At 39.5% G+C, this 13,198-nt stretch overlaps 1 protein-coding gene across 4 annotated transcripts in view; it reads left to right on the forward strand.

Annotated features, from left to right (window-relative positions):
- Positions 1-13,198, forward strand: part of LOC137273950 (dachshund homolog 1-like) — an 88,044-nt gene that overhangs the window by 36,730 nt on the left and 38,116 nt on the right. Inside the window, exon 3 of one of the 4 annotated variants that reach the window (XM_067806873.1) lies at positions 8,775-8,985. In XM_067806873.1, coding sequence (XP_067662974.1) covers positions 8,775-8,985 — 211 coding nt within the window. Of the gene's footprint in view, positions 1-8,774; positions 8,998-13,198 lie in introns of all 4 variants that reach the window. The other 3 variants (XM_067806872.1, XM_067806874.1, XM_067806875.1) reach the window with 3 other exon arrangements.

Here is a 13,198-nt window from a genome sequence, read left to right on the forward strand (position 1 = left end):
GATTAAATCTGACGGTAAAATAAATTGAAACACACTACGAATTCACCCAGGAAAGGTATTGAAAGTGAAATGTACCAATGGACTTATCTGTTTCGCTCATCAAAGGATGTTTTCGTTCACACGAGTGAGTTTCTATGAAAAATATTTAATGTGGTTGATAAATAGATAATACTGGCTTGTAGCAGAACGTTTGGAGAAGAAATATTTCGTATCGGAAGTTCCACAGATGCATGCTACAACGATGAAGGACATGAGAGGTTAGGGGTTTGGGATAAAATGGGGGTTCTGATAGGGGTTTGGGGTTGAGGGTTAGGGGTAATGTCGGCACTAGCTGCATCCATGCATTTGGTGTCTTCCCAATCTTCGAATGTTTGAAAATTGTAGTACCTACATTCGCCCTTGAACGGCACAGGTGATTACTCACTTACTGAAGGTAACTGAAGCATTATCCGTAATTATAGGAAATGGACTGCAAACCGATAAAACTTTAGTCTTTGTGTATTTCACATGGAATAATTATTTGCGATTTCATCGACCAAACTCCCTGTCGCTTAAATTCATTGATTCGAGGGTGCAACATCAAAGCGCTTGTCATTGCTTCGCTTTGGAAATAACGATTAAAGAAACACGAACCGTGAAAGTAAAAGTGTGTGTAGATTGTTAAAGCATCGGGCTTACAATATCACGGATTACACGCGAAAGCAGCATGTAATCCCAATTTTTATATTATCTAACAACGAAACCTCGTTAATCCGCACGTTACCTACGTTATCAACGTACTGTCCGTATTAAAGAGGTGCTATCGTAAATAAAATACGAAAAAATTATATGCTGCTTTCTCTTAATTGATAATCATTGACTCGTCTCCATTTTCACAATCGTCCGTTGAAAGAGGTTTCCGGGCTGAAAAGTTTTCGGTGTGTACGCCACATACTATCCACACGTTTACATAAACGCCACATCGACAAAACCCGATTACGTGTTTCAGCACATTCATGTTTCAATATTTATCAACAAGTCATATCATCTTCCAGTCAACACCTGTCGATGAATACGGTACTATTAGTTTCATAATCATAATTCGTAAGCATACATAGGAATTGACGCCAAGGAACTGAAGAAATTTAAACCGTAACAATAAATAGTAGCAAGCAAACAATAGAGACTGATACAAGCCACGTCACGAATATACAACTTTGAACTCCGCATAATCAGTGGATGTGAGACTTGATCTACTATTTGAATATGGAGGTTTGTTTTGTAGTCGGGGTTTACACGACCTCCTAAATATGAGAGTGGTTTCGTTGCAAACTATTTCTATGCGTAATCACGCATGTCATTATCCGTGTGCCATTACGGTCCACGCCCTGTGCTCTGTTTAAATACGGATAAATAGAAAACAAATGCAAAAAGTAATAACGCTGCTAGTCACTGTAGCTCACCTTTATCGCTATGGATTTTGAAACTGAAATGAATGAATTAGGATCTAAAGTGTATATTCCACGCCTTTCAGTTTCATATGGAAACTTGGGCGGTAGGGTCGCCTACTGGTTAAAGCATTCGCTCGCCACGCCAAAGACCCCGGTTCGATTCCCCACATGGATACAATGTATGAAACCCATTTCTTGTGTTTGTGTTGCTGGAATATTTCTAAAGGTCATACTCACTCATTCATTTCAAACTACAGTTTCGAAATCAGAGTAACCCAACTGTATATCGGAAGCTGTTTAGTTTCATTGGTTTTTCGTTTCTTTTAGCAATATTCTAGCAATTTCCGGGCTGGGGTCACCAGAAATGGGTTTCACCCATTGTACCCTTATTGAGAATCGAACGATTTAACCACTAGGCTACCCCACCTCTACCCTGACTTAAATATAGAATACGGTGTTTGATTCAACATTATCCTATTCATATCACTGGTTGAAGACAGTAAAGAACTTACGTATGAACTTATGATAATGCGAAATTTATAAACAAGCCCATTGTTATTGAACTGTTTGTTGCTAGCCTAATTGTCAACGCATTCCATTCCCTATACTGGCTCACTTTTTGAAGCCCAGTTCCGGCCAACAAGTCCTTGATATTACTTGAATAAAAATAACATAAAACCATACTCACTGACTGACTCACTCACTCGGATAAAATGTTCATGATCTTTTTAGCATATTGTGTATATGTGTAAATATTACTGGTAATGGATAATGTTTACATTTCACGCAAATAGTAAGGTGAGTTAAATATTATTTTCTGGTAGTGCATTACCAGTCCTGCAAAACATAACACCGGGATTTGATAAGTTAAAATAACACACTCAACTAGATCCGATATAGCTTACTCTGAAATAATGTCCTAATATTGCATTTGTATTTCCGAATTACTTGTTGATTTTGTTGTGTTGGTAAAAGCCTGGCTCGTATGTACCTTTGAACACTGCATACCTTAGCAGATTCGGGGCATAACAAAGAACTAGGGCAGCCCTCTCCATGGATAATTAATCCTCCCAAAGTGTTGTGGTGTGTATGTTAAGTATTTGACGCGCATTGTGTGAAGTACTAGATGTATGAATACATTGACTGGGGCGTACACCGCATTTATTAATACGCCTCGGTAAATGGTCTTCCAGATTTATGAAATATGAATGTTTAATCCATGGGGCGTCTAACATTTATAACCTTCAGTGTGTAAAAATGATCTAAGCGACAGTAGAACCATGCGTGGGAGGGACTATTCTCCTTCGCGGGGGGACCTCACCCTCTGTATTCTTTTTCTTCTGCTGTTATTGCAGTACCGCGTATTTTGTGGTTCTCGTCAACGTCATAAACACGTAAGGTGTTTGCCCAGAGCGCAGAATGTCAGTGTTCGATCCCCGGCCACGTCGTAGAAAAAGACGATGAAACTTGTTGTTACGCTATCTGCGATCTGCATCTACGATGATACATCAAGGAATGGTTGGCTCGGACTCAGATAGATGCATCAGAGTATTCATGCTATACTGCAGCATATTGTCTCGGTATTAGCTCGCACACGCACACGCACACGCACACGCACACGCACACGCACACGCACACGCACACACACACGCACGCGAACACCGGCACGCACACACGTGCAACACGTCGTTGTATAAGTGTCACAATCTTGAACGTTACATCGACTCTGCTTACGTGGGCATTCGTGACTACTGTTTCTCAACAGCATCTACGTCCATGATCTGTGTTCTACTCACCACAGGATCTTTCCTTTTAAACTCTGTGAAAAGTGTGTATCTATACTGCACAGTGTCGGATCCCAACACCGAAAATGTATTCAAACCCATATAAAGCTTTCTCCAGATCGTTCCGGGGCGGCAGGGTAGCCTAGTGATCAAAGCTTTTGCTTGTCCCGCCGTGAAATTTCTGATATATTGCTAAAAGCGTCTTAAACCTAAACACACTCACTCCGGATTGTCCCAGTAACCAGTTCGTCGACAGTCAGTTACTACTGGCGATGCGACGTAAAATGTCATTCATTCAACAGAGGGAACTCGACCTGACAAGTAGCGGCATGATTCTCTCGACAATGTCGACAATGACCTCGCCCGGATCTCTACCCACGCCCACTCTCCTGCCCAGCTGACTCGCGTCATCTGGCAACCATTAAATCGCCCCAAAGCTATTTCCTTACTTTTAGCCAAGAAAAATGTCGTAATACTACATGCTCAGCCGTCCCCATAGACTAACCTTTAGTTTCTGAATATATATACTTTTGTTAGTAACAAATAATCCCGTTTAAATTGAAATGGACGCCTATTGAAATGGGAGATTCAGAAAATGAATCACTTGGGGCTTTAGCACTGCAGGGAGGGCTGGCTGGGTAGTTAGGGAAATAATGCGGTTCAGACACTTTGAGGCAGGCTACTGGCACCTCGAGCCAGAATCGAGAGACAGATCTCACTCAACCATCTTAGCGTGTACCCCACCGCCACCTCAAGCACATCTCACTGTCCACGGCCCTTCTCTAATCTACCAAAGTCAACTGAAGTTGAGTGAGTATTCATTTGGGGTGCAGTCAGCAATACGGTACCAGTTTCATTGAAGTGATGGACGCATGAACTACAATCGACACTCCTGGGACCTACGCACAATCAGCCATCCGCACTTGAATCTGTTCATTGACTCCTTCCGCAATCTTCACACCTCTTACCACCAAGGGTGGCGAGGTAGCCTAGTGGTTAAAGCATTCGCTCATCACGCCGAAGACCCCGGTTCGATTCCCCCAAAGGTACAATGTGTGAAGCCAGTTTGTGTTTTCCCGGGGTATTGCTGGAATATTGCTAAAAGCGGTTTAAACTAAACTCACTCACGCACCTTACCCGCCATCCACATACCTCCCCATTATCACCATCAGCAGCAGCAGCCATCACATCACCATCAACTCCAATCACACAGGTGAACCCGTCAACCGTTCGACAGCCTCTCCCTCTGTTCCCCAATCGATAATACCTGCCTGTACTGCAGAAGATACTATTTGTCCGAAGACTCCTCCGAAGCAACGTTCATCCGCTTTATTGACTAATTACTTGTTTGGCGTGTACTGCATTGAACCCATATCTGTATCCCACTTGTACCTCTGAACTTTTGTTGTGTTGAATTACCCACCCTGCGTTTAATATTGCTGATTACTCAGGCCCCGGGGAAGGAAACTCTACGATTACCGTAGCGATTCCTAGGGAATCTCAGAGCAATTTGCTTTCTTTCCCTTACTCTATGATCAAGTAAAAATTCATGTTCTACCATGAAGTGTTTGCTATCCTAGCTGCGTATTGGCAACTGAATAGGCGGACACAACCCGTGATGGACCGGTAAGCCATTGTCCTTTAAGAGTTCTCTTCTGAGTTTGAGCGCAGACAAATAGAAATGAAACCAAATATGACGTTATTGTTCCACATCTATTTCTCTTGTCGTGTGGAAAACATTGTCAGCGCCACGACAGGAAGACCATAATGGCGTATCACCAGCTCATACGGCTTCTCTTTCTTTACATGTTGGTTTTGCTGCCTTGACAGAGAGGAAATGTAGTTTTCTATTTCTGATCAATTCAACTCTTGACGTCGAGTAATTTTGCTGAAGCACAAAAGCCCCGTAAACCCAAACAAAGGCTATCTTTAAGACAGTCCAAAGTGCTCTTCTATCGGCTAAAACTCAATAAGCTTGACAGGAAGATCGGTATGGTTGCATATGTCCGTGAATTTGTAGGACTTAGAAAGGAGAAAGGCTCCAGCGTTTCATCCTTGCCACGTAATCCTGCCAAGGTGTCCCGTATGAAGCAGATGCCAGGAGACAAATCAAAACGCCAATAGTCTTCTAGTATAGCTATCTAGCGCAGCTGAGATCATAAGCCTCTATACAGAATTACCAGTGTCTACTGCAGTGGACTATCACCCGAAGGTCGGCGTCTTTAATCAATATTGCGCTACCTGTATTCCGCTCCCTTAGCCTCAGAGCATACTCGAGTTTTCTTTAAGCAGCACAGGTGAATCCAAGGTATCCGAGAGAATGAAACGCACACCGAGGGAATATTGTTAAAGAAAATACAGACAGATTGTTTGATCTGCTTTCATGGTTTCGTTATTTAGACGCTGTGAAGAGAATAGACAAAGTCGGAAGGTTCACCTCGTGTGCCTTTCTATAGTTCCATACTGCCGTGGAGCTTTAAATAAACTTTGGAAAACTCTCCGTTTCAACCCGAGACAAAGCGGTATACAATTCTAAGAAGGTTAAAATAGTAGTTCTATTGTTGGGAAGGCATATATATATATATATATATATATATATATATATATGTACCAAATTAGGTATCAGTGTAACAATTAAAAGCACATGTCACTGAAAGGAACAAAACGTTATAAAGAATCAATGTATTGATTTCCTTGAGGTACAAGTATATTTATGTGGAATAGCTAAACGATATGAACCCGGATACTGAGAGCTAAATGTAACATGTAAACGAAATTAGATGAAATCTGAAATCATATCGACTGCATTGGTTGAGTACAGTTTACGCCGTCTTGAAATAATAATTCAGCAACGTAACGCGTGACATTTGACACCATGTGAGTTTAGTTTCATGAAGCTTTTAGGAATATCACAGCTATATCACCAGAAATGGGCCTCACACATTGTACCCATGTTGGGACTCGAACCTGGGTCTTGGCGTAACGAGCAAACGCTTCAACTACAAGGCTACTCTACCGACCATCAAACTGCGAATATAAACAATGAGTTTTTCTTCTTTAGGGACAGAACGGATCCCTTTCTCAGATTATCATCTGAAGAAACGTCATAAACCAGATGTTCAAGGAACCATATTGCTTACAAACATACCTATAATTTGTATGATTCAGGTTGACATTGAATTAATTACACGTCATGTATAATTCACGTCAGTGACGTAAGATATTTCATATTGTCTCTGCCGCTGCCGGCGAGATCACGCGACCTTAACGGCATGACATCATCGTTGTCTCGTCTCATATCCAAGGCGTTGATTAACAGTATAGCGATTTCCCGTCCACCGAAAGCGCAACATTTGGACGACTTGACAATAAAAATATTATTGCTAGTCAGTTTGTGTTGATACATGTAACGTAAAGAAAGGCTGTGTTTAGTTTATAACGATCCGTCAGAGGTAGTATTTCCATAACAAATATATATCTTTGATGTAGAAATCTAAAGACGTTAGAATTGTTTGCTTGCCATGCTTTTGTTTATATTTAATTCGGGGCACGTGGTCTCCGATTCTTATTTAATATTTGGATTACCTGACCCGTTTCATCTATGGTAACAAAGATATTGAACATTACTCCTTTCCCAATACAGACTATATATTCTGTTTTATCACGACTGCTAGCACGAGGCTGAAATAAATACGCTTTCTTAGAATCATTAAATGCCTATTTGTTGTCATTATAAATGACAGCTTGAAATAACGTTCGTCCACTCGGATGTAAGTTTTCTAAACACCCATGTACAGATGTCGCCATTTAATTCACTTCCTGTTCAACCATATTCTCTATTATATCGTATTGGCCAAGGGTTACTCGAAAAACGGAGTAACGATCTGAAACGGAAACATTTAAATTTTGAAGTGATACAGAATTATAAGCATTTAATCAGATAAAGGCTTATTTAGAATTGAGGATGTTTGGCTCAAAATAGTATTGATCAGATTACACGCGGAGGCTGAGAGATAACAATAACATTGAGTAAGATAATGGCCATTACTGCATCCGACTTACTTTGTTCGGAAATCGACTCAACTGTTAAAACTTTGAAAAAAATGAACTTTTATGAGGCATTAATTATGTAAAGGATTAGAATCGCAGGAAGTACTTTTAGTTGAAGTAAGGGACAAGCCAGTTATTGCCATTTGTCTTGCAGTCATGTCTTCCAAACCAACCCCTATCTCCAACATGGAAATCCTATACATTAAATATTTTTTCCTGACCCATTACTTTAATAAGAATATAAATATTTAAATTTGAAAAAAAGTAAAACTGTGTTTCATATCCCCCCGATACAACTGTAATAATGGTTTTGGCAACTGCGTCTCTTTCGCCATATCACTTTACATCACGCCCCGGCCCCACCCAAAATCATTCTTTCGCTCCCATCCTCTTTTCCCAAATAAATTACAGTTCTTGAATTTGAATAGAATGTGTCAGTTCGTTTTAGTTGCTGAAACGCAGCGAGGCTCCGTGTGAAATCCTCTGTTTCCATAAAGCCATATTACTCATGCTTATTGGAAATTGATAAAGGTATCAATTACTATAAGATCATATTATCTTTGTACGGCAGGTGTAGAACGTAAACCCCTGTCGTCCGCACTTCCGCCTGAGCACATGGTGACCGCCATATTGGATGCGGCATACTGGGTTAAATACAAATGTCGGAAGGGATATTGAACCGAATTCCGGCATCGGTCAGCCCCCGGAAGTTTGCGCTGCCATAGTGACAAATGGGGCCGTCGATCATTAAGTCATTTGACAGGAACAACATAAAACTACAGGCTTAAGTGGGGGTTAATTTGGAATAATTAATTGCTGTGCCTTTTGAAAATTCAATGATTTGTCAGACGCATCTCAATTGAAACACGACCTTTGCATGTCTTTTCTTTCTTTTTGATTACAGAGCTGCGTTTGGAAAATGTCATATTTGTCTGTACATCAGACGAACTCCAGCACTAATATCGAACTCCACATGACTGCCCGAAAAACAACATTGAATAAATACATTTTAAGCCTGAATTGTCTCCACTGAAGCCGGTTGTCCTAAATCTTCACTATTTCCTACTCCATGCTCCGGTTTTCGATAATAACCGCGGTTTAACAAATATACACCACCATCAAGCGAGTGAACAGTTTCAGAAATCACGGTGTTTATGTTTCCACTTAGACTGGTTCGATTCTTGGATCACAAACAAGATGGTTTTCCTGTACCTTTATCTGATCATTTGTTTATGTACACCTCTAAATGTGATAACACATTACATATGAGAACACATTACATACTACATCTGTTATCCATGTCTAAACAATAACTGTCGATTATTGCAATGTATACACATAGTGTCATCAATAGTGAAAATACCTAGTGATAACATAAATTGTCCTATTCAGTTCAATATTATTAAGATTAAGCCATCTTCAAATGTCATTAAAATGCTATAAACATATGATGTTTTGTTCTTGTGTATGTTTGCCAACCTTTTGATTTCTAATCAATAAATCGATATAGGTCTTTCGTATTTTCCAGGAGACCGGAAGTCCCTACTCAATGGCTTCCCACACCATCCGTATGCTATGGGACCCCTTCCTTTCATGCCCCTCACTCACCCCATGATGTCCCCACCAGTCTCCATGGCAATGGCTCAGCACCTCGGCCTCAGACCTGACGGATCAATCATCAAGGACAGGTCAAGTTCAGAGTCGGATCTAATGTCACCCAGGTACGTCTTTCCGTAAGTGTCTTCGCAATGCGTGTGCGCTAATATGTTGTTTTATGTATAGGAATTATGTTATAAACCTATGAACACAAATGCCCATGTGGTGTTATTGTAAATATAGAAAGTCATTGCCAGAAAATAACCAGTCTCGGTTATTCAAACAAGCAGATTGAACTGGGCGTCAAATGCAACATGGAAACATATGCAGTTAGGAAAATGTCACAGAGAAAACCGCCATTGAAGGAATGAGACTTTTGGAAAGGTCACCATAATGTATATGCATTTATGTGTGTGTTTTAGTTTAGCATCGATGTGCGTCATATCAGTTTGTTAATCTTTAGACCACACATGTCTTTATTTCGTATTTTGTCTCTCATTTGATATGGAAGACATGCGATTGTGTTGATAGAAAGACTCAATTCACATATTCCCATCAAACCAGTGATATTATATTTGATTCTTTGGAAACGACATTTCTGCAAAGTGTATGTTATCTGCATTAATCACTGCGCATCCATTTTAACTTTTTCGCATGTATCACGGTATGTTGGAGTGAAGAATGTAACCAGAGAATAACACGGTTAGTGTATGATCGCACTGCAGTAATTGAAAAACACCCCATGTAATGAAGCAACACAGAATTAGTTTTTCAAGGTCCTCCAAAACTCATTTACTCTCTACCTGAAAAGAAGGAAAAACGATTATCTCGCGCGTTATCAAAATAGACAAGCGTGGTAACTGTATTTAGCAAAAATGTAAGACATTACAATTAACATTAGGATTATGAGCTGAGATGTGTCACTATTGTCATGTAAATTGAAGCAGTGCATATGTAATCTCTATCTCGCGCTACGATGTAAATAAGCCTGTATTACGCTCCTAGAACTCTCTGAATAGAAGTGCGTTGTACTTTGTAGCTCGGAGATAAACATCTTAATGTGTTTTTTCTTCAATACTTTTGGATTTATAATGGGAATTCCTAATCTCTGTGAAATCTATACTTGTCATAAACCGTACACAAAGATGTCCCTTAACTTTAAATAATTTATCAACTTCTACGAGGTTATAAATATTAACTTTATGAGGTTTGTAAAGAGATGTTAAGTTCAAAATGTTGAAAACAGAAATTGCGAATTTAATTTATGCAGTGGGGATAAATAGAACTTTTTCAGGGGGTATCGTGTTACATTCAATTATAAAACATTGATGATTGTTTCATTCAAATGATTTTAACCCCTAAACATTCCCAAAACTAAACTACGACAAAGAGAATCAGATGAACGGAGCTGTAGGTACTCTTGAAGTATGGATGACTAAATTCTTATCATTTAAGCATAAAATGTATTGGAATAGAACGAGTGTGAAAATAAGAAAGCTAAGTAGATGCACAAATCTGTAAATGTGTAGGAATACTAAATAAGATATAGACTAAACATATTTAGAATTACACACTATTAATAATTCTACGGTTAACATTAATAGCACTAGGTATAAGGATCAACTTTGCCTCACTCCAATCTAATAAAAAAATATAGAATGCCAAAAACAAGAAGGTATATCTGACGGTTCCTCATCCGTCTGATATAAAGTGTTGTCCATCGCTCATTCCCCTAATGAATAAACCGTGAACATTAGATTGGCCTCGGCCCAAAGCTAAAAGTAAATATATTCAACCTTTCAAGTGATGTGTTACACCTGGTAGCTCCCTGATGATTCTTATAGAACATAAAGCACATGCGGCCAACAGATTTGTCAAGCTCGTGTTTGATGCACAATATAAGATGCAGATTGAGTCCATGCATATCATACTTGTAGTATATTAACTTACTAAAGCATCTTGATATGCAGAGTGAAATAATTAATTATGATATTTTCGTTATGAAGCAGCAAGTATCCGTTCCCTGCAGCTGGTACCTCCGTCTTGAAAATCTATCAAACACGTGAAAGTGTTTAGAAACCTATTTCTGATAGAAAATGACAAAATAATGAGAAAAACCCAATTTGTGGTAAGAAAATTATTGCTGACGATTTCATGACAAATCATTTGTTTCTTTGAACCCGTATTATATATCAAAAAATGAACAGAACTCACAAAGAAGCTGGCCGTGTCGGTCATTGCGAGATTTCCTCAAACAAAACATAGTTTGTACGAAACCCTGACGATGGTGTTGGCTATAAGCGCTGTCTTGAAACTATTGCCTTCTCACAATTCTGTAATTAATAACAGATTGTTGTAGAGTTTGGCGAGCCGGGGTAACATATGTCCCACTCTCTCCGTCAGTTTATCTGCAGTACGCTCACAGATGGTGTGTATATTGCCATTAAAACAAGAAATTGTTGGGCAAGTGGAAAAGTAATTTTGTTAGCACCTCGGTCGAGTAAGGGGATCTGTGGAGCGGGATACAGGGGGATATAGCGAGCACTTGGTGAACCCAAGGTCCCTCAAGTACAATCGTTTCGTGTGTACCCCTCGCGAATGGCTTCACTTTGGTTCGAGCACCGCCGTCGTTACCATTAGGAGCCGGATAGATATCTTGTAGTTGGAGCGGATAGCACAAGGTTTATATATCTCTAGCATTTCGAACGGTTAGTACAGGGCTTAGATATCTGGAATTGTATACAGACATTTACAAGGCTTAAATATCTGGAATTGTACAAAGCTGTTATATCCTAAGTATTTCAAACTGATACAAAACTTCACCCTACCAACGATTAGTACAAAGCTTATAGATATTTGGTATTTTGAATAAAGATGGATAAAGTGCATTGTTGAGTTTGTTAATGCAAGAATCCATTAGTATTTGTCTGATGTCGTTAGTACAAGAACGTGGATACGTTTGTCTGATATGGTCCTTAGATCAAGAACGTGGATACATTTGTCTGGTATGATCTTTAGTGCAAGAACGAGAATACATGTGTCTCATGTGGTCGTTAGTGCAAGAACGAGGATATGTTTGTTTGATGTGGTCTTTAGTACAAGAATGTCGATATAATTATTTGATATGGTCGTCAGTGCACAAATGTAGATATATTTTGTCTGATATGGTCGTTAGTAGAAGAACGTAGCTATATTTGTCTCACGTTGTCGTTAGTGCAAGAACGTAGATGTGTTTGTACCATGTTCTCGTTTGTGATACAACAAGGATATATTTGCCTGATCTGGTAGTTAGCGCAAAAACGTTCCAGCTTCCTATGCAATCTGAGCGCACCTTCATGCATACAGTTCGACCCATTTCCTTCTCGTGTTCATTGCAATTCCTTATTACCACAGCCACAGGGCACCTTCATTCACACAGGACAGGACACCTTCGTTTACACAACCACACGACACCTTCGTTTACACAGCCACACGACACTTTCGTTTACACAGCCACAAGACACCTTCGTTTACACAGCCACAAGACACCTTCGTTTACACAGCCACAAGACACCTTCGTTTACACAGCCACAAAACACTTTCGTTTACACGCCTTAAGGACACATCAATACACAGAGCGAAAGAGCACCTACAGTTCTAAACACACATTCTCCAAAAACACTCAGTTTTACAGCCACCGGACAAGTTCACTCATTGAGTCACTGGACAATTTCAAATACACAGTCATTACTCACCTTCAACTATACAGTCAATATACACGTTTAGGCGTGTGTTTAATGAACATCTGACACGAAATTGATCATTAGCTACAGTGAATGTAACAGATGCAGAAAAGTTAATGTTATTATAGACCCCTTATAAAACCATATCTGTGAAGTATAAAGTTTTTGGTCGATATTAATATTTATGAGATTTTGTTTCAGATGCCAATAGCCAACAAAAGATGTTGCGTAATGTGAAATATCCACATTGATCCTCTCTGTAGCTTAGAAATATGATTGATGCCTTTATCTGAGCAAAAAGTTAAATAGGTTTAATAGTTTTGAAAATAAACATTTTACTAAGTTCACATAAAAGTCGTTTAATGGGAGTTGTGATTAAATAAATACCTGCATGCGGGATAAGAGTCTCCCATCGATCAGAAATATGGTAATGGATTCTAACAAGACTGGATAGTCATCCATTCTGTACAAAATAAGCGTTCAGTATTTCTGTTGCCCTCGAGAGAAAACCCTCGAGAGTTAAGCACCAAACATGCCATCTCGTTCACTGTACTTCTCCCAGCGAACATATTATCGCAATTTGGCTTTCTTTATACTTTTGTTGAAAGCAGAAAAG

The sequence above is a fragment of the Haliotis asinina genome, chromosome 2 (genome assembly GCF_037392515.1).
Source record: "Haliotis asinina isolate JCU_RB_2024 chromosome 2, JCU_Hal_asi_v2, whole genome shotgun sequence".
In the NCBI taxonomy this organism is placed as follows: Eukaryota; Metazoa; Mollusca; class Gastropoda; order Lepetellida; family Haliotidae; genus Haliotis; species Haliotis asinina.